The sequence below is a fragment of the Apteryx rowi genome, unplaced genomic scaffold (assembly GCF_003343035.1).
Source record: "Apteryx rowi isolate R43461 unplaced genomic scaffold, aptRow1 scaffold_225, whole genome shotgun sequence".
NCBI classification, from domain to species: domain Eukaryota; kingdom Metazoa; phylum Chordata; class Aves; order Apterygiformes; family Apterygidae; genus Apteryx; species Apteryx rowi.
In genome coordinates this window covers 805,291-829,170 of record NW_020448586.1, presented here as the reverse complement: position 1 = coordinate 829,170, position 23,880 = coordinate 805,291, and the positions used below count along the sequence as shown (strand labels likewise).

At 51.2% G+C, this 23,880-nt stretch overlaps 2 protein-coding genes across 2 annotated transcripts in view; one reads left to right on the top strand and one right to left on the bottom strand.

Moving 5' to 3' along the window:
* CLUAP1 (clusterin associated protein 1) overlaps positions 1-6,268 on the top strand; it is an 80,475-nt gene extending 74,207 nt beyond the window's left edge. Inside the window, exons 11-12 of the mRNA XM_026065298.1 lie at positions 2,911-2,966; positions 6,019-6,268. Of these exons, the coding sequence (XP_025921083.1) occupies positions 2,911-2,966; positions 6,019-6,165 (203 nt within the window). The 3' untranslated portion in view covers positions 6,166-6,268. The remainder of the gene's footprint in view (positions 1-2,910; positions 2,967-6,018) is intronic.
* Positions 6,269-10,370: 4,102 nt separating this feature from the next.
* NLRC3 (NLR family CARD domain containing 3) overlaps positions 10,371-23,880 on the bottom strand; it is a 26,147-nt gene continuing 12,637 nt past the window's right edge. Inside the window, exons 4-19 of the mRNA XM_026065301.1 lie at positions 22,118-23,861; positions 21,843-21,929; positions 20,764-20,847; positions 19,663-19,746; positions 18,707-18,790; positions 18,177-18,260; positions 16,432-16,515; positions 14,962-15,045; positions 14,073-14,156; positions 13,891-13,974; positions 13,454-13,537; positions 13,230-13,313; positions 13,060-13,143; positions 12,708-12,791; positions 12,495-12,578; positions 10,371-11,966 (exon numbers count right to left, since the gene is read on the bottom strand). Of these exons, the coding sequence (XP_025921086.1) occupies positions 11,876-11,966; positions 12,495-12,578; positions 12,708-12,791; positions 13,060-13,143; positions 13,230-13,313; positions 13,454-13,537; positions 13,891-13,974; positions 14,073-14,156; positions 14,962-15,045; positions 16,432-16,515; positions 18,177-18,260; positions 18,707-18,790; positions 19,663-19,746; positions 20,764-20,847; positions 21,843-21,929; positions 22,118-23,861 (3,014 nt within the window). The 3' untranslated portion in view covers positions 10,371-11,875. The remainder of the gene's footprint in view (positions 11,967-12,494; positions 12,579-12,707; positions 12,792-13,059; positions 13,144-13,229; positions 13,314-13,453; positions 13,538-13,890; positions 13,975-14,072; positions 14,157-14,961; positions 15,046-16,431; positions 16,516-18,176; positions 18,261-18,706; positions 18,791-19,662; positions 19,747-20,763; positions 20,848-21,842; positions 21,930-22,117; positions 23,862-23,880) is intronic.

The window sequence follows — 23,880 nt, the reverse complement described above, 5'->3', positions numbered from 1 at the left end:
CATGCCTCCCACCTTTGTCACAGAGGGTCTTCTATTAATGTGGAAAATCTGCTTTCTCTCCTGCGTAGGCTACAGCATATTGCACACCCTGAAGCTCCAGGCCCTCCACATCCCCTAGTGTCCCCTGCGAGTGCCCAGGGTTGTGCCACAAGACCTACTGCTGATCCCACAGACATTAGTTCAAAAGGTGCTCCTGGCTTAAACCAATGTAAGGATCAAAGTCGGGGCAATATTTGATCCTCTTCTTTCTCCAGCTGCAGCAGTCAGTCAGATGCTCACAAGATGTCTTTTCTCTTTACACTGATGGTCTGCCAGTATCCCGCAGGTCTTCTGCTGGCATTCTCTAAGCTCTTCCCTTGGTGATTTTGCACTGTCCTATTTCATCACATCACCTTTTCTGATATCCTGATTCTCTTTTATATTCAGGATGTGTCTCATCTTTTTCTCATCAGTAAATTTCAGGAGCTCTCTTCTGCTTTCTTCTTTGAAGTAATAATTCCCCATCTAGCACTTGGTTTCTGAGTCTTGTACATACCAAAATTACAGTTAAACTCTTGGACCCATCTATAGACAATGTAGATCTATTGTCTCCTAAGGATGTTGGTTGTAATTGTTGCTGAATTTACATAGTTTGGTCTAGTGTATATCACAGCAAATGTCTCTAAAGCTTGACAAGAGATCCTCTTTTCAGGAATTCTCTGGAGACAAATCTCCATTGCCTCTGTTGTCAGCAAGCAGGTGGGTAGAGGACATGGCTTTTTGTTTAGAGACATAAGGTGCCTTAAATTATCTGCCCTGACATAGCAAGGTTTTTTTACAAATTCTAGATGAGTTAGCCAGCTTTTTGCTACACCTAACCAAAATCAAACTTGCAAAGGGAGCGAAAGGGACCCGTATTGTTTTGGTACTTTGGGATGTACAAAGGAGGTTGACAGTGTATATTTTAAAGTTGCTTTGTTCTCATGCTAAAAAGATAGGTTTTGTCAAGATTGGAAAAACCTATATCCAATGTGGAAAAAACTAGTGATGACAGGAGATAAATAAATGGTGAAATCTGATGGTCACAGCAGATCTGTTGAATAGGCATCCGATTAGCACCGAGTGACTTTCAGTGGCTGCAGAAAGCAGGGCGGAGAGAAGTGAAACATTTTCCCTTTGCCCAGGCAACCCACATGCAGAATTCCCCCGTCAGCTCCGCTCTACCCTTTCCCACCCCTTCCAGGTAACCACAAAGGAAGGCCACACTGGCATCTTCCCCATTTCAGATGGCCCCTACGTATCCAAAAGTAGCAAAGCAAGGCACAAGTGTTTTCTCCCTTTGCAGTGAATTCCTTCCAACCCTTCTTCCACCGGTGAGAACTCCACCTGCCTCTGCAAACTTGCACCTCCGGCTCTCAGCAGGGAATTCTTGACATTTGCCCTGGTGCTGCCTGGGATACCTGTGAGAGATCTATCCCTGCTAGAAGGTCTGAAAAGATCAGAATATTGGGGGCTCTTTAAGGAACTGACTGCATGGAAAAGAAGAATTTTTGTTCTCTGAGCACCAAAGGAGAGGAAGTAATATACCAGTTTAGTTCAGAGAGTCAAGGTATCCTACCCCCTGAAATCCCAAGGAACTGCCACGCTGGTGTATACAGGAGCCACAGAAGCCCAGTGTTTGGTTGATCTGCAGCCAAACCTAGGATGGTCCTTTTATTTGTTTTGCCCTGTTTCAGGTGAATTCTACAGATTTGTACAGATTGACCTGTTTTTCTCAAACTTCACATGGGCAGATGGGAAGCAAGTAGAGGTTTATGTGGAAATCCTTAAAACAGTTATGTACATGGTTCCACTTAATATTTTCTGCCCTGAGTACGTAGAGCTTTACAGGAGGCGTTTTGGGAATGACTCATGTACTGAATAAGATTACTGAATCAGACTTAGAGGAAGTTGGATAGAGAGAGTCCTTAGGAGCTTCCCTGTTGTTTTTCCCAAACTTTAGCTGGAGTTATTGTTTTCTTGCTGGACATTCAGTGTATGATAATCTTTGTCCCACATAACAGAGTGCTAGCTAAAAAGCATAAAACCTATTTCACTTCATGCTTCATGTGTTAAGGAACTTTCTTGTAGTTCAGTATTAATGGCAAATATTTGGTCCTCTTTTCTGGAAGGGTTTTATGCTAAGTCCCCCTTGTGATTTTTTTCCTAGAATTTGAAGCCAGAACAATTGTTTAGATCTGATATCCTGTGTATCACAGGACACTAAATTTTACCCTGTTATCCTTGAACCAATGATTTGTTAGGATTTAAAGAAAACAAGAAATGGAGAACCTGACACTGCCTGTAGCATCTTGTTCCAATGTTTGATCACCCTTAGGGTGAGAAATCACTGCCATATTTCGGATTGAAGTTCATTTGGCTTCAGCTTCCAGCCCCAGATTCTTGTGTCTTTCTCCTAGCAGTTTAAGAGCTTGTATGCCCTAGGATTTTCTCCTGATGAATACCTGTACACCATAATCATGTCATCTCTCAGCCAAATTTTCAGTAAGCTAAATAGATTGAGCTACGTGACCAGAACTTCTCCCTGCTTGAAACTTTATGCAACAGGCAAGAAATTGCTATCAAGTTCCTTATGCATGGCAAGTAAATGCTTGTTCTTCAAGCAATTATATGCCCTGGCCTACAGAACTGTCATAGTGGCATAAGGTAGCTGTGGAAACATGATCTTGACTGGAATTACTCTGATATCTCAGCCTTTCCCTCTTCTACCTTCTCCTGAGCTCTGTGGCTTAACAAGTGGGATGACCTTACATGCATTGGGATCTTACCCTTTCACTGCCTCTCTAAAAGGTAAACCCTGAACTTTTTCTTTCATTCTCCCTCTCTCTTAACCATGAACCAGTCGTTATGGTGATTTTCTTTGCTCTGCAGGAAGATCTGGCAAACGGATCGTGGGAACAATGCACGGTGGAGACACAGAGGAAGACGTAAGTAACCATCCCACATGCCTGCGGAGCTTCTCTGACAGTGCTTTAGAATTACTGCCCTCTCCTCAGCTAGAGAAACAGTTTCTTACCTGGTGAATCTTCATGCCACAGGCCTGCTTCTCCCTTCCTTTCCTCCAGCTATCTGTATACATACATACTTTTCCATTTTTATTTTGCTCGTGGAGTCTCTGGGCATTGGCCTGTGCTTTAACCTCAGCTTGCAGTGTGTAAATAATGGTACATGTGCTGCAGGAATGCTGCCATCGTGCTGTTCTGCTGAGCTGTTGGGGCAGATTGCTGGGAGGAGGGCATCAGTGCAGTGCAGCAGGAGTCGGACATATGGATCTGTGCATATGCACTGCTCCAAAGTTGTACCATGACTCGTAGCCCTCACGCTGGCCTGTGTTAACACAGCATCGCAAGCATCAGTCCTTCAGCTGCTGTGACAGGATGAGAGTTGAACTGTGATCTCTGCGCCCCTCGAGGTCCCTGCTTTGCAGATAGAGCCATCTCATGGCTCCTTGCTTTGTGTCTGGTCTAGGTTGACGTGGTGAGCAGGCAGTGCCTCACAGGTGCGCACAGGCTTGTACAGCAGGCAGGTATTCTGGCTGCCGTGCTCAGCCTGCTGCAGAGAGGCGATCTTGCCGTGCCTTCGGGTGCTCTAAGTGGTATGTCTGTACTAGGAAGTAAAACAGGGCCTCCGGCCCTTAACGCAGCTGCCCTGATGTGCTTTGCATCCATACAGTACACCATCCAAAAAGGTGCCTGCATCCAACCTGTCTATTGGGAACAGTGGGGATGTCCTATTCCCCAGATGGTGCTGGGATATTGTCTGGGAGAGTGCTAGTTAGCACAGGTCAAAATTGTGCTAGGAAGTAGTRCAAACACTTAAAAACTGTGATGACGGTGGACTAGTCTTTGAACCTGTGCTGTCTGTTAGTTTGCAAGTACAGATGTAGCCCTTCTGTCTCACTGTCCAGTGGACATGGGCCCTGCCAGTGTTGCCTGTCTAGGTGAGGAGGACATGCTAGAAGTTCAGACATCCTGTCTGGGCCAGCAAGAAGCCCTGCAGTACTGGGGCATCCTCAGTCTCTCTCAGTCCTGCCTCTGCCTTTTGGCACCTTCATGCCATAGAAATTAAGCCTCTTTGAAACAAAGAATTTGCTCTTTCAAAAAGTCTTTCACAAAAGCCCATTATGGACAGCAGACCCTGGGTGAGCAACGAAACACTGGCTTGGATCAAAAAAATGAGATTAATGGACAGTCATCAGCTAGCAAAAGCTGCTCTGTCATTCTGCATTGGGAGTGGAGATGTTGAGTCTTACAGTGAGACAGAGCTCTACCCTGTAATCCAGCATTTGGGGCCTTTGGGTTTATCTGTTGCAACTCAGAGCTCCAGTGAGGTTTCAGCACAGCAGCCTGCATATTAGGTAGTTACACACGGGTCTCTGAGAGCTCGGCACCTGCTGGCCATAAGCTGGTTCAGAGACTCTGCCCTCACACTCAAAGCCCCTGATAGTATTGCAGTACCTACCTTGGAGACCTCCAGTGAGAGATGTGTCCCACCAGAGCCAAAATGGACTGTTAAGCCCCAGAGTCCCAAGGAAAAGATTTAAAATTGGAGGGAAGCTGACAGGGAAAATCGTCACCAAAGACGACGAGAACAGCAGGAAACTCCTAACGTTCACCACCAAATACAAAAGGCATTCTTTGCCACAGTTGTCCACACTGCTAGGTTAACCACACAGAGGTCTGGGCAGACTTTCTCCTGTAGGCAGGGCCAAAAGAGAGAAAAAACCTCTGCTGTTCTGTGTTCCCTGTGGGAAGACACGAGCACTATAGTGTTAAGGGAGTTAAGTTTCTTGCTAGAGAGGGAAGAACTGCCTTTCATTCTTCCCATCTTCGCATTTCCCTGGAAAGGAGCTTGCCTGGCCATGCTCTRCTGTTTGTCTCTGCCAGAATGGATCTGGTTAAGGCTGTTTGGTGCCTTTTGGGGAATGATTTATGCTTTTGGCATTCAGACCCATCTCTAGGTAGGGATGGGAGCTGCCAGTGCTTTAGGTGAGCTCCAGCTCTCCCACCTTTCCCTGCTTCTCATCTCAGCTCCCCTCCCATTCTAGGCAGCTGCTTTTCCTGGAGGATGTGTGTCAGGCAGGAGGACCTGCAGGCCTCCTCTTGGGGAGCAGGTCTCTGAGCACCTGCTCTTTCTTGGTAGCTTAAGCTGAGTTTCCCCCATTTTGTTTGTACTCTCAGTGTCTTTGTTGGAAGGAGTGCAACAGTTCTCGAATATGGCACACGGCACCTCAGCTGTACCTGCTTTCCCTGCTGCCTTCTCTCCTGCTGTCATCCTGGTTGCCTTCTGTTTTCTTTTATGTTCTCGTACATTTTTTTTTCTGCTCTGCCTCTCCTGTTCTTTCCACTCTGACTCTCCAAGGGGGGATCTGCCCCAGCCCAGCCAGGCACATACAAGAACAAGGCACAGGTAGGTTTTTCTCCTGCAGTTAATTTTTTTCCACTAGGCCCAAGTCCCTTGGTCTTGCATTAGGTCCTACTTTAAAGTTAAAGCCCCACAAAGTTTTTAATACCACAGATTGAGCAGAAGTGAGGGAGTCTGTTGTCAGCCCCATGCAGTGTGGAAGGAGGTGTGCAACAGATTGTATGGAGCAGCCACTGTCTAGTAAAGTGGGGAACTGCAGGTGAAAGCCATGGGGCCATGGGGGCCTTTAGCTCAGCCCTTCACTCTTTTGGGAGGCCAGCAGCACAGCAGCCTGAGCTACAGGCTGGAGCAAAGCCTTTTGCAGAATCTGCTGCTGCTCGCTGGAGCAAGTCCAAATCTAGAGTCCTACCAGTCCAGGCAAAGAGCCTTCCCCTCAGCCCCCAAGTGTGTGATCATGCCGCGTGCAGGGGAGGAAGCTACTTAATGTCAGCCAGAAGCAGTATCCTCTACTTTTGAGCTGACAGAGATGCCTTGTGAACGGTGAGCTTTGTCTGTTGGTAGCACATAGCTCTGAGATCTGAACTGGCCGTGAATTCTGTGCGCTCTCTCCTGCAGGAGGACTCGGAGGACAGTGAAATTGACCTGGATGATGATGATGATGATGAAGAAGTGGAAGATGACAGCATGGAAATCTCCCCGAGCAAATCCAATCGCCGGGCAAGGAAGCCAGAGCCGCTAGAGGAAAGTGATAATGACTTCTGACTCTTCAGTAGCAGGACCAGGAGGCATCTTGAAATGCAAACTTTGGACAGCGTGCAGGTCAGGAGTTAATAGCCTGCCATCTGAAAAGTGCTTGCCAGCCCGAATTCAGAAGTTGGTATATAATGTTCATTAAACTTGAAAATTAAACTTGGATTGCTAATCTTGTGACTCTCAAAGTACGAGCAGTTTATCCGTAATTAGAATCACAGTAATGTGGAATGCTGTTATTTCCATAATTGCCTTAGAACAGGCCCTCATGCACCACAGTGCCAAAAGTTGCACTCCAGTGAGCATTGTGTGCTTGATTTCCCTGCATTTCACAATATCCAAACAGACTTGTTGGCTTAATAAATCTGGATGGAAAGCCGCTTTGGGAGCACATTTAAATTGATTTTAAATCTGGCTTAAATGTATTTATCCTAAACATACCCCTTACTAAATCAAGGGCTTGTCTCCACAAAGAGCAGCACCAGTTGGACTAAAGGAGTGAAGTTAAAACAGGGGAACCAGTGAAGGGATTCTCAAATACCACCTTCGATGCAGTATCTCTCAGTATTTCAGCTGTGTCAATGGGAAGTGTTCCTAAATTAAATTGAAATGGGCCATGCTTGAATGCCCTGAGAGCAGCCATGCAGGACTGCATTGTAATTAAATCCATACAATATCAGCCCTTTAATTATACTGGTACTTCTGGGGTCAGCTGAGCTTTAGGCACTCAAACAGGCCAGAAGTTTAGCTACCATTGTTCCCCTTTGTTTCTATACCTGCCTGTCTTCATTTTCGTCCGTGGGAACCCAGGAGAACAAATGTCCAAACCCAAAAATCCRTAGAAGCTGACAGGTACAAAATGCTTCTTCCAATAGCTCCCCTGTTGCATTTTTTGTTTATGTTTTTTCTTCCTTGTGTCATGAATAGACGTATTTTCCATATTTATTTATACACCATTTTCTACCTTGTCTTCTTATAGAAACAAGATAAAGCAATTGTTCATTTGTCTGTGCCAATCCCCCTCCCCCACCACCCCCCAAAGAACTTTTGGACAGCTGGCCAGTTTCAGCTAAGAGTGATAAAGGTTTCCAGATATTAAATTTCTGCACATTTTAAAAAAAATATTTGCCAAGTACACTGGAAAGAGCCAAATTTGTGCTCCTTTCCCAGATGCAAGGCTGTTGTCTGAGCTTAGCAGTTACCTGCTCTGTGGAGCCTGTGGCTGACCCATCAGCATACATGCACAACCAGCCATTCAGGTCATAATAACTTGGTATCAGCTACCGCATGTTACCCTCTGCACTACTGGCAGAGAGGGAGAGGGATGTTATGAGAATATTTCAAGGAGATGGTCAGTTACCCTGGCAAGGAATAAGAGATAGTGTGTGCAAGGGCCAGAAGATCATAAGCAATATGGTAGGAGCTGGGGATTAGTGTAGGGTAGTGATGGTATTGGGACTTCAGCACAAATTTATAGGTAACCAGGCTTTGTTAGTCTCCTGCTCACAGAAGAACTTGGTATACTGAGGGGTTCATTAGGTTAGACTGATGCCATCAGCGAAAGCATACTGAGGTTAGAGCAAAAAACTCGAGTTTGTCTAGTGTATTGCCTCTTTTCTTTTAGTTCTGCTGTAGCATCACAATTTATCTTCACAGGAGCAGAAATCAGTGTTTGATTAGAAGAGTTCACTTCAGTGTGTGTTCATCAAGGCAGATAAGCCCAGGCTGTTCTTCTGCCCTTCCCTTTTTCTGCGTCAGCAAAGTACTTTGCTTTCCCTCCACCTGAAATCTAGTGTCAGGTCCAACCCCTCCATTATTGTGCTGAAGGAAGGAATGCACATGAATTACTTGAAAAACCAAGAGCTTTTTCATCTCTCCGTGTCTCTGACCCTAAAGGTGGAATCTTCACACTTCAGGCAGATCCCCATCAGCAGAACTCAGAACTTGAAATGTCATGTCAGGATGGGACGAAAGTTTACAGGTAAATAAACCACTAAGTTTGTGCAGTAACAGGGGACATATGTGGGTGCAGTGATGTACTGAAATGCCCACAATTATACAGGTCTGAGCTGAACAGGCTGACACCATGTTGCCCTCTGTAAAGTTAATTGGCATTTTGCGCCTCACTTCAGAAGAAGCAAACATGGAGGACAGCTTCCTTAGTGTTAGACATCTACTGCAAATTTGTTAGGGTAGTCCTGTGACAGCCAGTTAGAGAGTGCACATGCTTGCCATTCCCTTTCCTCAGTGCTGAGAATGTCCAGTTTTAGGACCTGTTCTGAAAACATTCTCCCATGTGATGCAAGGAGTTCATGCTGGTCCTCCCCTCATACTGAAAGAGGTGCATCTGGCCCAAGAGAGAGATTTCTCATGAAATTGGGCCCAGTTTCTGGGTTTGGGCTGCAGTTTTAGAGTTAAAGTTTTCCATCTTATTTCCTATTCTGTAGCTGAAATGGAAAGCTGACTTTATACCTTCTGTGCATAGAAACGGAGCCTCTTCAGGCAGCACTGCAACCCAGCCTTTCAGCACAGCCAGCCAGGTCTTAGGGTAGCTGTGGTTTGTATTGCAGGTTCTTGTATGAGACATAAACAGCAGTGCTTTTAGCATCTACCTCCCAATTCCAGTGGAAATGCACCCTCCAAGCATTTGATGCCTTCAGCTCGGAAGGGTTAGTGTGTAGCTAGATACTCATACATGCGTACAGACAGATAAAACATATTCCAAATTGTTGTGTTAACTCTGCGTTTCCTGGAGTTTCAGGGCATAGGAGACAGCTTGGGATTGTTGACTGCTGTCTCCTGTTGGTATTCCAGATGACCTCGGATGGGTGACAGCTATGGGTTATACACAGGCTTTGGACAGGGCTGGCCCTGAGCCACTCCATCTGCTTGGAAATAATGGTGAAAGAGGTAGGACTTAATCACTCCACATCACTATGTCCTGTTGGAGATTGTGAGACAGCCCCTAACTCATGTTCCCCCACCTGGAAAAAAGGCTTTGGAGGCACTCCCTCAGGCAAATGCCATCTGCTTCTTGAGGAGGCAGGTGAGAAAATGTGCCTCCCATCCTGGGCTGATGCTTATTCCATCCCTGTTAGTTGACCGAGCCTTCTTCAGGACAGTAGGTCGTTTCCACAGTTGCTCATTGTTTGCATTAGAAGGTTCTCAAGCAGCAGGCTGAGGCTCAGAGTTGTGAGCTGAAATCCCAGAATTTCAGCAAGAGTTGCCACAGTGGGGACAGAGGGACAATCCTGACTCTGGGCTTATACCAGCAACGACTTGGAGTCAGCCCAGCTCACTGCTTTGGGACTAGATGTTCTTTTCAGGTTTGGTTCTGGCTTATCCTGGCATGATGTCTTCCCAGGAACCATGGCCGTGGGCAGAGAACAGGTCCCTGCTCCCCTCCTGTCCCAGGCGCAGTGCTGAGTACAGCCAGCTCCATTTCAGCACAGTCTGTCCATGTGGCACGTTCCCTTCAGGGTCTGTGCTGGGGGAAGAATCACTGTGAATATCAGGTTCCTTAGGAAGAAAACGGATAAAAAGCCAAGACGCATGTTCCTAACTACAGCCTGAATAGCTAAATAGTCTCCCCATAGATAACATCTTAATAGTGTRTGTATGAAGTATTGGTGTTTCTGAGGCTGGGAGATGCTGAGCTACAGGTTAGTTGTAGGAGAGTGAAAGAGGTTTAACAGTTCCAGGGGCTTGTTCCAAAGCTCAAACGAGAATTGGTGCCTTGAGCTGTGCATCCTGCCGAGGCCATTTGTTTCCATGATGTGACTGAGTGCTCCTTTCAACCAGAGCCAGCTTTTCTCTCCATTTTGTAATCTGCAAAGGACATCTGCTTCTGTGTACGCCAGCTGGGATTGCCTTCTGGCCACCACTACTAGACAGACACTGTTGGGAATGACCACTGACTTTAGTGAGAAAAGCAGCAGGAAGTCATTCCCATGTGCAAGGACTTCAGCACTGACCAGGCCTCTAAACCCTTCCTTTACAGGCTGGGTCCTCCTTCGCTTGCCTGGAGGCTGGTCACCATACGGCTCATACTCCTTGCCCCTGGTAAGAGGCAGGATGAGCCATGAGCCTTCTTGTCACACTAGTACATGGCATGGAATCTCTTGTCCAGGCAGCRGAGCTTGGGCCTGACAGTGCCCCCTGAAAGTCACATGTGATGTTCCACAACTGAGAGGAAGGCAGCACAAGGCAACTTTTCAGCTAGGAAYCACTTTATTTCCAAGTATGCACATAATGACATAGGTCACCCCAGCATTTCTCCAGGATCAGGCCACACAGGTCCTTGAAGCAGTTGCTTACTGGACTGAATGCAGCAGCAGCATGTTGGACTCTGGCTGGAACAGAGTAGAGGATAGGGGGCAGTTGCTGCAGGAGGACTCTGGGGGTTGCACACATTGGCAACTGGTCCATCTGTAATCCCAGCAGCTTCTGGGGAATTGCTGAGTCTCAGCCATGCACACAAAGGCATCACCTAGCACCTCTGCTTTCAGCAGCCGCCTACCCAAAAGGTGACCTGCTAGGGGAGGACCCACTCTGCAGCCGGGGCATCGGGAAGGCATGTCCGAAGGTCAGTGTTCACTGATGGCAACAGCAGGAGACCTAAGAAGTCCAGCCTAAATTTGAGCAGCAGAACTTTTTGATAAGGTGCTCCCAAGTGTAGCATCTAGCCACATCTGCTACAGATGGCCTATCCTTGTGCAGTGCTCTTCCTCCCACAAGCACCCTCCTGCTCCTCCTCCTTATTTCCCATGGTCTTTCTAGATGGCTCCACTCTCTTGGGATTCGTATCTCTTCCAAGAGGCTTTGATAGAGAGCAGCACTACCAAACACTTCTGTCATGCTCAGCCAAAACCAACCTGCTATTGAGGGCAAGACAAACACCACAGGTTGTACTTGCTGCCTGGGACCCTGCAGTTGTGCAGGGAGCAGCCCTTGCTCTGAAGCGTCCAGGTCCAAAACACAGCACTGTCTGATCTGAGCAAGGAAACAACAAACCTCTGGTATCTCTCTGGTATATCAATGACCAAAGTACCCTGGAAACCTGCAGGACTGGGCACTATTTATCCAGGTGAGAAGTGCTTCACCCAGTTCTTCTGGGATCCCTAGCCATCGTGAACTAGATGGAGGAGAGCTGGCTCTGTGAGCAGAGTTCTGGGGCACTGCAACACTTGCCTGCAGACTCAGTCTGGCAAGAGAGCAGTGCTCCTGAGTGGTCAGGATGTACCAAACCTGGGGCAGATTCTGAGCATGGTGCTGTATCCTTTGGCATTGAGGAGATCACAAGAGGGGGTTGCTACTGCAGGCGGTAGGGGCTCAGCTTCCATTTACCACATAAGTGAGAAGAGCCTGACTCATGGGCTCTCTCCCCCTCCTCCCTCCTCCTTGCTCTCATGTTTGCCCATTCCTGCAGCCTTAAAGGTCCCCTAAGACCTAGATGAACATGGGCAAGATTGCAAACTCCCCAGTTTTTAACAGGAGTGAGTCTTGACCCTTCTGTACTGCTGATCCAGAGGCCCGGGGCCCCAGCACCTGCTGCTGTGAGTCCCTCCTCCTGGGCCATGCTGGAGAGCTCAGAGACTCTCCTTTCCCCAGCTTTCCTCCATCAGACGAGGCGGAGGGCCAATCAGCTCCCTGCATAGGCACACTGGCCGAAGGGACACCTTCCTGCCCCACCAGGCCACGTCCTCGCTGCGGCCAGCCAAGCTCACACTTCCACGACACAGTCAGGTGAGTTTGTTCGGATAGCATCGGAGATCATCTTAGCTCCCGACTGGCCAATGCGGTTCCCCTGCAGGCTGGGAGAGGAGAGGAAAAGGGAGCAGAAGAGGAGAGGAGGAGTTCAGATTTGGTCACAGGGGAGAGCAGGATCCCAAGTGGGTACAAGAGAAGCTCCCCAGCTTTGCACCAACATCGTCTGCACCCTCCCCATGCCAGCCTGGAGCTCTTGCTGGGACCTTGGTCATGGAGTACTCTGGATTTGAAACCCTGGCAGCAGCAGGTAAGAGGTGATAGCAGGCCTCTGGGGAGCTGGGAGGGCTAAGCCAGCCTGGCCCTATGGTATTTTAGAGGGTGTTTGCCTTTTGGGATGGTTCTTTGCCCCAAAGGCATCCCTGGCCCTCCAGGGAGGAGTGATGGGGCCTAGAATTGCGTGTGGATGTTCGCTGTCAGCCGGAAGGAGAGAACCCTGCTGGGTAGGTCCCTGTAGGGAGCTGGGAATGGGGCATTACTAGCAGTGGGGAAGGTCACGCATGTTCCCCTGACCATCCCTGAGGCCTTCCTTCCCCCTGCCTTACTGTCCAGTTCAGTGCTCAGCGGTCACTTACTTAACATATGTGAGGCCGTGGTTTCCCTTCAGAGCTGTGGCGATGCAGATGGCTCCGTCCATGCCCAGGGAGTTCTCCTGCAGGCTGCAGGGAGGCGACGAGGTCAGAAAGCATCAACCAAGATGTGGCCACAGGGAGGGAATTCCCGTAGCAGACACAGGGATGCTGTGACTCCTTATTTCTCAGTCTCGCCCCGGGGAACAGGATACTTACTTGAGCCTGCGAAGGCTACGGTTGACCTTCAGTGCGTTGGCCATCGCTTTGGCCCCTGCCACGCCGATGGAGTTTCCCCTCAAGCTGCGAAGGAAGGCAGGCCATGAGGAAGGGCAAGTGAGGCAGGCAGCACAGGATGACCTACAGCTCAGCCAGGCCCCGCGCTGTCCGTGGACAAGAGGAGAAGGCAGGAGAGGCAGCCCCATGCCAGCAAGCAGATGGCTGGGCAAGCTGGGGTCACCTGGACACTATGGTGGGTAGCAGCAGTGCTGAGCTGATGGGTAGGATCTCGGAGGCCCACAGGGAGCAGTGTCACAGCAACAGGGACTTGGGGGCCCCACCAAGCACTTACTCCAGGATCCGCAGGCTCTTGTTGACCATCAAGGCCTCTGCCAAAGCTTGGGCCCCAACTGTGCCAACCGAAGCCACCTGAAGGCTACAAGAGAACAGGGACCCTTCAGTGCCTGTCCTGAGTAGGCCACCACACCACATCAGGGCCCCCACCACAGCCTGGACACTTACTGGAGATCTGCCAGGGTTGTGTTGACCTTGAGTGCGGTGGACAGAGCGGCCATTCCTTCATCACCGATGGCATTCTCCTGCAAGCTAAGACATGCAAGCACCGTGTCAGCTCTTTGCACATCCTCCGCTGGCCCACCCCCCAGAGACGCGACTGAGGAGGGAGGACAGTGAGGAGAGACGTGGCAGCCCTAGAAGGGTTTGAGTTGCACCAACTGCCTACTTACTCAAGGCTGGCCAGGCTGCTGTTGGACTGTAGTGCTTGTGCCAGGGCCGTGGCAGCTTTTGCCTGAATGAAATTCCACTGTAAGCTACAAAAAGAGAATGGGAGGTGAAGCCCTGGGCTGCATGATGTGAGGACTCCCCAGTCCCTCCAGGCTCAGCACCAGGAGCCAGCGAGCTCAGCACCCATCTGCTCACTGCCTCCAAAGTGATGGAGGCTCCGGGTGCCCCCATTCGCCCAGTACCTTTGGCAAGGCCCTGCTAGGTGAGCTATTGCCAAGCCCCATGGGTCCAGCCTGGATGGCATGATGCGGATCCCATGGGAGGACAATTTAGGGAAACTGTTCTCATGTGACCCAGGAATAGAGTCTCTGCCTGATACCCACTGGAGAGGCTTAAAAATCAGGCATCAGAAACAAGCCAGGTCCAAGGGAAAACTCACTGGAGGGATGTGAGCGCCCGGTTCTCTTTCATCGCTAAAGCGATGGCCTTGCCGCCTTCRTCATGCAACAGGTTTGCTGCTAAGCTAGAGGCAAAGGACAGAGGACGCAAGTTACACACAGCTGGGTCCAACTTCAGTGACACAGTGCAGCAGTGTGAGTGCCCTCCTGGGCACAAACTTACTCCAGCTTCCTGAGGGTGCTGTTGGTCCGCAGGGCTCGGGCGATGGCGGGGCCCCCCTCTTTGCTGATGGAGTTCTCCCGCAGGCTAGGGAAAAACAGGGCAGAAACTTGCCTCAGGGTTGGAGAGAAGTGCCAAGGCCCTTTGCCCTCCTCTCTGGGGCTCTAACCATTTATTTCAAGGACAATCTTTCTGACTTGCATCCCCATCAGCATCTGCACCTCCATTCCCCACATCTCCAGGGAAACACGTGCTGCCAGCAAACAGAAACTGCTGCTTTTTCCATCTTTTTCTAAAAGAAGACAAGCATAAGGTATGACCTCAGGGTGTGGGGCTCTATACAATAACTTTGTCCAAGAGCTTTGACTGCCCTGTTGAAAGTAGGGAGTTAAATACTTCTGTCGTGATTTCTGTTCTAAGAAATGGACTAAAACTAGCTAAGCTCACTTGCCCAAGCAGCTATCGAGGTGGGCTGGCCTGTGAGCCAGCRAGGTTAGATTGGACCCAAACAGACACTGTGTCCAGCTATTATCTGCTCCTCAGAGCAGCTGGGTTTCAACTGTACAGCCTACACATTTGAAAACCATAGGCGCATCGGGGGGTTTTCCCAGCCTACCTTCCTTGCTGTAATTGTTTCATTGCTAGACACAGCTGAACTGATACTTGTCTCAAGGGGAGAAAATTAACAGCGAGAAGGGACTGTCAGCCGTATGAGGGACTGAGACTGCTTTCAGGATTCGAGAGCCCTTGTGGAAGCAAGTGGACACAAGCCCAGACTGCCAAGCAGGCTCCTGTGGCCCATGTAACGGCAGGGAACCATGCTGTTGTGCAAGCCAGGCTAGCCATGGTGGCAGCACTTTCACACAGGGGGGCCAGAAATGCCATCACTTACTTGAGGTTGATGAGTCCCTTGTTGGAGCAGAGAGCCCCTGTCAGCGCGGTGACCCCAGCGTTGCTGATCGAATTGCTCTGGAGACTAACACACATGACACAGGAGAGCGTTAGGATGGACCACTCTGGGCATCACCAGGTAGGCCATGGGATTGTGTTTGGGGTAAAAAGTGCCTATTTCGCTGGGAGTCCAGCCATGGGGAGGCAGGGGAGGGCCCTGTGATTTTGCAAGGTAAAGGAACAAACACAGTAGAAAAAGCAGTGGGAACCTAGCAAGGTCTGTGGGGCAAGGCTGGAGCCTGGCAGGAGCAGGCAGGCCAGGAGCAGCGTCTCACCACAGCGGGACAGCCTCTCTGCTGGCCCCCGAAAGGCCCCACTGAGCAGAAGTGACTGGGCTTGCCGGCACTTCTAGAGAGCCTTGTCCCCAGGCAGCCCGCACTGCGGCTGCCAGCTCAGCAAGTGATGTGGTTTCTGTGGTCTTTGGGTCCTTGTCAGCCTGTGGAAAGCCCGCCCCAGGGCTGGATGACACAGTCCAGCCCTGCAAAGAGCCCAGGGCAGAGCAGTTTGTCTTCCCGTGGCCACCAGCCCTCTGCTCTGGCCAGATGGGAGGAGCAGTCTTCACTGGCTGGCATTTCTGAAGGTGAAGCTTGCACTATTTCCCTGAGTGTCTACCAGCCCCACCTTGCTATTTTCTGACCTCATTAGTCATTGCATTTTGCATTTGCATTTGAGGGAAATTGCATTTGAGGGAAAAGGCCTCAAACTACTAGTATCCTTCAAAAGCAGGAAAAAATCACCATCTGGGTTGAGGATTAATTCCTTCAGCGCCCTCAGTGATGAAGGAAGGACCAGCTTGGCTGCTCCCTGCATTGCTTTGGGCTGTCCCAACTCTCTGCACGGCCCTCCAGCCTGCACGGAATATGCATGGCCTCATGCCCGGTCAGCAAACTGGGACAGGGAGACACAGGAAGGATCTGGGGGTGTTAGAAGGGGCAACTGAGGGCATGGGAGGGATCCAGGAAGGGTTGGGAGGTGTTGCTGGAGCGAGGAGGCTGGACTGGGCTCTGTATGGTTGAGCAGAGGGGAAGTAGGACATGAATCTGCAGGATACCAGACCTCCTCAGCTCCTCAGCTGAGAGCAAAGTGGTTTTAATTAACATTCCCATTCTAAAGATATTCACAATGCTAGAAACCCTACCAGGAGAGATGCAGGAACTCACTGCCATGTGCCAGGCAGGCAGGTTCACCAAGACCCCAAGCGGAAGGTTCCCAAGGCTCCTCTAGCCTTTCCCTTCACACATCTTCCCCTGCCCGATCCCCAGAGACACGACAGAGGAGGGCAGACAACGACGGGAGATGTGGCAGCCCTAGGAGGGTTTGAGCTGCATCCAGCTGCAGTGAGTGATCTAGGGCCAGACCCCACCAGCAGGGCAGTAAGACAGCCAGGGGCTGCTGAGTGCGAAGGACTTACTCAAGGCTTTGCAGACTGTGATTCACCTTCAGAGCTTCAGCCAAGGCGACCGAGCCGTTGTCTCCTACAGAGTTGCTGGAGAGTCTACGACACAAGGGGAAGATGCATTACCAGCAGCCACAGCTGCATTGGAACCACAGCCAGCAGCGTGGGGCTCGCGATCCCCCCGTGCTCTAGCAGCACTCGACCAGCTTTGCTGGCCTTCCCTTTCTGAGGCCAAGCATAGATCTGCCAGCAAAAAAATCATCTTCAGCATCCTTCCCACAGTCCTGAGGCATGGCCTGACTGCAGAGAGAGGCGGCATGACTGGCCCGGCACCCTGCCCTGTGCTGCTGGGGGGGACATGGCCTTCATTTGGGGTAGCATCCCCTGGAGCATGCACGGAGACCCTTCCTCTTAGCTACATCGTGAGCATCCCCGCATTCGCAGCAAGACGGGCTGATGGATGGTAACATGAGCTGGTACAAGCTGGGAATGGACCCCGTCCCCTTTGAACACTGCCCTTGTGGAGGGGCTAACGCTGCAATCACAGCACCTGGGGAACAGCCAGCACAACCAGTGACTCCCGTTTCCCCAAGAAGACCAAGTTCATCCTTGGCAGGTGAAGAGGGGATCCTGGCTGTGTCCTGAGCTCGGCCCTGTTCTGCTGTGGGAAGTTTCCCAGACACCTTCACGTGTGTGTTTGCAGTGAGTCTCTGACTCTGGCTCCCCATCTTGCACAGTCAGCCTTTCCAGTGGACCCTCTGCCCCCAGCCTCACGCGCTGTGGCTATATCAGTAAGAAAAGCCAGCCAGGGACCCTTCTCTAGCCCCGAGGCCCAGTGGCATGGCTGTGGCTATGCAGCTAAGGCCTTCTCCTGCCCAAGACACACAGCTACATCTGAGCTGCCTGGTGAGAGCAGCCCTTAGTCCATGTTATCTCCCAGTGCCCAGCCACTGCATGGGAGAGAGCAACTGCCCTGGGCAAAGCTGTGCCAAGGCATGCTGCCCGTGAAGGCACTGGGTGACCGGGACAGTGCTCTGGCCTGGTATCGGTGCAGATGGCAACCGTGGTGGCGGATGCCTTTAAGAAGACCTGTTGGCATCATGGCCACTCTGGAGATGGGCAGGCAGGAGGCAGGAGTGCCGATGCAGGGGCCTGTCTTGCACCACACAGAACCAGTGTCCTGTTGGGACCTGGGAATGCCCTCAGGGGTCTCAACGCTGGTCTCTGCCCCGCTTGGCACCCTGGGGTGAACTGCCTCCACCTGCAGAGTAGTGCACTGCCACCCCCACAAACACTGGAAGTTTGCCCCAAACTGTTTCTGCTCCAACAAGAAGCAGGAGTTTGCTGCAGTCTAATTTCTATCCTGCTTATGGGCCAAATGATATCCCTGTTCTTGTATCAACATTGTCTTTTAGCTGACATAGCTTTTAATGTATCCATAGGGCCTGGGGATCCACTGCTCACCTCTTCTGGAGGGAAGGCTCAGCCTCTTGGTTTGGTTCGTGACTGCCTGCTCCCTGCTTCCCCAGAGGTATGTACAGCATCTCTGCACAGTTGAGCTCAAAGCGATTCTGCCGTCCTTCCCACCCTTCACCCATGAGAACCCCTTTGGACAAAGCTAGCAAAATCTGCCCTAGCTGTATACCAGGGCCTAGACCCCTGCCTGTAGCTCATGCCCACAGATCCCAGGGGAGCTCAGTGCTGGCATCACCATCCCTCGGCCTGTTACAGCTATTCATATTGCCTCTGCCAACTCTTACATCAGTTCCTTGAGGCTGCAGTTCTGCTTCAGCGCCTCTGCGATTTTCCTTGCACCGTGGGCTCCAATGGAGTTTTTCTGCAGGCTGCAGAGGAGAGGAAGTCACCCATGAACATCAGCCAGCTCAAGGTACATCTCCATCAGGGTGGCACTTGCACCTCCTCGTCCTCTTTAGACTGTTCCTCAGCTCTGGCAATGCCCTTCCACCCTGTGTGCACTCTGAGGACAATTCAGGCTGGGAAATAGGTACCCAAGGGATCACTCTGTACATTTTTGACTGTCTCTAAAGTTCTGGGAGGTCTTTGCCATGAGAGGTGGCATGGGGAAGGTAAAGTGGGTTCACTGCCTCTCCCAGTTCAGGAGAACTGGGGAAAGGAGAACTATGGGAAAGGCCAGGCTCTGCCGCTCACTGTGCGCAGCCAGCTGGCCACAAGGATGCAGCCAAGCTGGGCCGCGACTGAGCCAGCGCGTGGTCTGCCAGGTGGCCAGCAGGAGCAGGGCCCGGGGGGGCATCAGGTCGCAGTCACTCACTGCAAGGTCGTCAACCTGTGGTTGGTTAAAAGGGCCTCGGCCAGGAACATGGCGCCTTCCTCCTTTATCGCATTGTGCTGCAGGCTGCAAGGAAAGAGAGGAGTAGAGCAATGCCCAGCTTCTGCTGCAGCTGGGTGGAAAGGCAGCGTCTGCTGCTCACCCCACAGACCCACAGCCCCACGCCCTAGGCAGGCATGCAGAGCAGGAGCCCCCTGCCTCGGCACTTGCTTGTCCCATCCATCTCTTAGCTCTTTTGCTCCAGTCTCTGGCATGAGAAGGGTGGCTGGGCCCTAAACATCTCTGCTCAGGGCTCCTCCTCCCTTCTGTCCCACACTATTTTCCTCCTCAGAGCTTGCTTGGCTAGAAGTATTTTTTTCATTTAGGAAGGTAGACATTTCAAACTCCATGTTGACTTAAGTAAGTTGTCTCAATGGAGAAAACCCAAATCAGCAATGAAAAAAAGACCCCTAGACTCTTTGGTGTCATTTGGGGGCCAAATGAAATACTTGGCCAGAAACAATGGAGGTGGTGACTCCAGCTCATGGAAGGTGAGACCTCTCGGCCTCCCTTGCTTCACTGCCCACCAGACTGCCAGCACTCTGAGAGCCCAGCACGGGGGCTGCCCCAGCTCTGCACCCACTGAAGCTGAGAGCCAGGGGGGTCCCAGCAGCTCCAGCCTGGGGCTGCCCCAGGGAGCCAGGTCTCTGCTGTGCAGCTCAGTTTGGTGAATTGCCCAAAGCAGAGATGTTTGAAACCCAGAGGTTGGAGCACCATCTCTGTGCTTGCTGCCTGACCCAGCTGGCTCTGCAGGGCTGAACCAGATTCCGCCCTGGGCTCCTCAGGTGCTGGCCCACAAGGGGAGGAAAAGCTGGATGGGATAAGGCATGGCTACAGGGAAGCTTGTCTTAGGAATCTGCTCCCAGAGGTGCTGTGGAAGTTGAAAGTGGGAGACTTACTTCAGGGAGAGCAGGACTTGATTATTTTTCAGTGCATCAGCCAGCGCTTTTGCTCCTTTGGGGCCGATGGAGTTGCTTCGCAGGCTGGGCCAAGGCAGGGGGGAGACAGGCAGAAAGCCAAGGTTAGCAAACTGAGAGCAGCAGGCACCCCCCTGTGCAGAGGCTGGCTCTCTGACTGCGGGTCTCCAAGAGGGATGTGCCCGGTTCAGGCCAAATGCCTCCACATGGCATGATCTTGGGCCCACCGTGCTCCTTCAGCCATAGTGCCTCTGCGGATGTCCCCGTGTCACCCAGGTGGTCCATGTCTGGGTGGGATGCTCATGGAGAGATGCAGCCAGGAAGCAGGAGAGATGGGGTAGGTCCATCTCAGTCCCGTTTGCTTGGCCCAGCAAAAGGGCACTTGGTGCCACATTCAGCACCACTAATGACCATAATTGCTTTCAGTTTGGTATTTCTTAACGAACCCACATGGTGGAACTGCAGCAGGTAGAATCCCCTGCAGCAAGCTCACTGGCATCTTCCCCCTATGGGGGGTGGGGGGGCCTATGGCAATGGGGTCAGTTGGTGCTCCAAGGCCTCCAAGCCCATCTGCAGGCACACTGCCACCCAGCTTTCCCAGCAGGCTGCCTGGTACCCACATCCTCCTCACCCCCATAAGCAGGGTCCTCGGCACCCCTGTTTACCAGGCAGATGCCAGAGCTTCACTGCCTGCTCTCAGGGGCGCCCATTGGCATGGCATGCTCTGCTCAGAGGTGCCCAGAGCATCGCTGTCACCAAGTCCTTCCCCTTCCCCACTGGGTCTGGCCATTTTGCTGAGTTTGTGTTTGGGGAAATCAGCTGACCCTCGCTCCACACAGCCAACTACAGGCAGTAGGCGCCGAGGCCAAGCAGGTACTGCTGTGGTGGGGCACCAGGCCAGCAGCTCACAAGAGTTATATTTGCCTGTTTAGCAGTGCAGCTTGGGGGGCTGAAGGCCACCCTCAGGTCAGAGGAGAGGCCAAGTCAGGTGAGGTTTGGCTCTGCTTTGGTCATGGGAATGGCTGAAGCGCTGCCAATCCCAGCAGGGATTGCACAGCGTGAATTAGTAACAGGGTAACTTACTCCAGTGCCATCAGGCTCCTGTTGACCATCAGCGACCTGGCCAGTGCTTTGGCTCCCTTATTGCTGATCTGGTTTTCTGCCAAGCTGTCCAGAAAAAAAAATCAGATGTTTTTTGGGGGAGAAAGAGGCTCTGACAGCCCCTGGCATGTCTGCAAGCCCTGCTGGCTGCGCTGAGGCCATGGATGTAGCTGGAAGAGGCATACCAGAGGGCACCCAGAGGAGAGTGATGACGAGTATTTGTTTGGTTCACATTACAACTCCTCCATGCTTTGCAAAGTAGATAATGCTTAGAGGTATTCCCATTTGGGGTGAACACCAGGCAGGGGATTGCAAGGACAGGCTGGAAGGGGAGTTTCTAGACTTTGAATTCAGTCATGCTGTGACTCTCGCAGCCTCTGCACTGAAGCTGCTGGGCTGGGATCTGGGCAGCTCTCTTGTTCCTGCCTGCCCCCTAGTAGACCGCAGAGCACAGATCTGTGCAGGGACATGCAGCCAGAGACAAGGAAGGGAAGGGACACAGGGAAAGAGGGGATCTGTCTGCTCGGGGCTGGGTGTCTCCCCCTGTGCCCATCCCTGCCACGTCAGCCACTCTAATCTTTGCTTAGCCTCATGTGTCTAGCAAACAGCCAGGACTTTGGGAAGCAAATTCTCAGGACAAGCAATATGTGGCTTGCTACCCAAATTACAGGTTTAGGAATGACAAAGGGGCAGGAATCTGGCTAAAAATAACCAAGGTGGGTGACACCAGTCAGGGCCTTGGATGGTTGATGGTCTGCATGGGAGGCAAACGGAGGGCTGCTGGTAGCAGATGTCCCTGAGAAACTAGGCGAGACAGCCTGCCCAGCTGCCACAAGCATGTTCCCAAAGATGGGGTAAGAGCAGCTCCAGCACAGAGCCTGAGCACAAGAGAGCTCCACGCGAGGCCATCCATGTGGCCTGGCACCCTGGGGAGTCAGTGGGAAAGTCACTTCAGAGGCCCCGCACCCTGGTTTCTGAGGTCACTCCCTGCCTTCACTCTGTGCATCTCCCTTAGCTGCTCCCCACAGGAATGGCCCTGTCTGGCCTGGGCTGGGTCCTACCTGAGCTTCTGGATCTGACAGTCCTTCACACTCAGCATGCTGCCCAGCAGTTCCATCACGTTGTCCTTAAACTGGTTGTTGTCCAGCCTGGAGAGGAACACAAAACAGAAACAAGAAGTCCTCAGGGCAGAAATGCAGTCCTCGGGGCAGAGCTGTCTGCTGATGGGCCTACACCCCCCACAGACACCTGGGATTTTGAGTTACAGAGCACAGAAAAATGGGAGCAGTCCAATGTCCCTGCTTACTTCTCCTGCTGCAATCCCATGGCAACTTACCTGAGGTTGTGGCAGAAGAGGAGCTGGGAGAGCAGACTCTTACAGACATTATAAGTGAGGCAGTTGGAGAGGTTTGTCTCCTCCATGCAAACATCGGAGACCTGCAGGAGATAGGCCAGGGCAGAGCAGTTCACTGGTGTTAGCATCCCAGACAAACTCTCATTCTTCATTGCTTCTTCCACAGTCTTAGCAATCTCCATGTGCTGAATTTCATACAGGCACTGCATGGTGTTTACTGTCCTTGAGGAGATAACATAGTCTGTGTTCAGGCAGCCCTGGAGAAAGCTGATTGCTTGGCTCCTGAAGCTGTTGTGCTCATCCTTCATGAGGAGCCATCCAGAGAGCAGCTTGTTCACCTGTGGGGAGAGAAGCCCAGAGAGAAAACGCACAAAGATATCAAGCTGCCCATCCTCTGCCTGCAGGGACCTCTGAACAGCATTCTTGAAATGATTGAGGAAACCCAACTTGGGCCAGGACATGCCACTCTCCGTGAAGAGGTCAAATATTGCTCGCTTGGCAGCAGTGTAATAGTAAATGGCCGCTAAAAACTCCTGAATGGTCAAGTGGGAGAAATAATAGGCTGTGAAGGACTGCATCTCTTCTTTGAGCAACAGTCTACTGCACAAGCTGCTCTGCAGCAAGGAAAGGTCTATGCCATATGTCTTCATGTCCTGTTCATAAAACACATACTTCCTTTTGAGCAGGCCATAGAAAGCCAGTCTGCCCAGGTTACCCATGATTTTCTTGCTGTTGTTCACAGCTTGCTCTATCCTGAGTGTCTCTCTCTGCTTTTCTGGCCAGTCACTGCTCAAAGCCATTTTAAAATAGTAGGAATAGATTTCTGACAAGGTCTTAGGAACAACTGTCATTTCTTGGGATTGATCAGTGCTCTTTTTTAGATAATAACCTATTGAAGAACCAGAAATCCAGCAAAAGCCAGGAACTGTACACATGATGTGTAAAGATCTGTTAGCCTTGATGTGATGCAGTACTTGACTGGATAAGTCTCTGTTGTCAAGGAACATCTGGTCCAAAAAGTCTTTCATCTCTGCAGCTCTGAAACCTCTTATTTCTGTCATGCGGTCAACAAGCCCACCGGGGATTTGGCTGGCCGCTGTTGGCCTTGAAGTAACCCAGACAGAAGCCTCCTGCAGCAGGTTGCCCCGTATAATATTGGTGATCAAGTTGTCCACTTGAATCTCCTTCTTGGGATCAGTGCAAACTACTGTGTTGGAAAAATCCAAGGGAGTCTTAAACTCATCCAAGCCATCCAGGATGAGCAGCGTCCTGGCGGTTCCTGCAGAGATGCAGTTTGGCTCAGTGATGTGAGGGAACGCTGACCGGATGAGCCTCTCGGCAGAGAGTTTCTCATAGGTGTTGAGTTCCCGGAAGGTGAGGGGCAGCACAAAAATTATGTCCCTGTTGATCTCCCCCTTTGCCCAGGTGTAGACGAACAGTTTCACCAGTGTGCTTTTGCCAATTCCAGCCACTCCCACAGTCATGGAGATCCGAGGGGGGATGCTGACCTTGGAGAGAGGCAGGAAGAGCTTCTCTAAAGGGATGCTTTTGGATACGTTTCTTAGGCCTTTGGTGACTTCGATCTGCAGGATGTCATGCTCCTTCTGCTGGATATCTGTCAAGCCCTCCACCAGCAGGAGGTTTGTGAGTCGCTGCAGGGGGCCCATCTCCAAGCCATTCCCATAGTAATTTTGGAGGCTCTCCAAATGCTTCTGCACCATTGGTTCTGTGCAGAGAGAAACAAA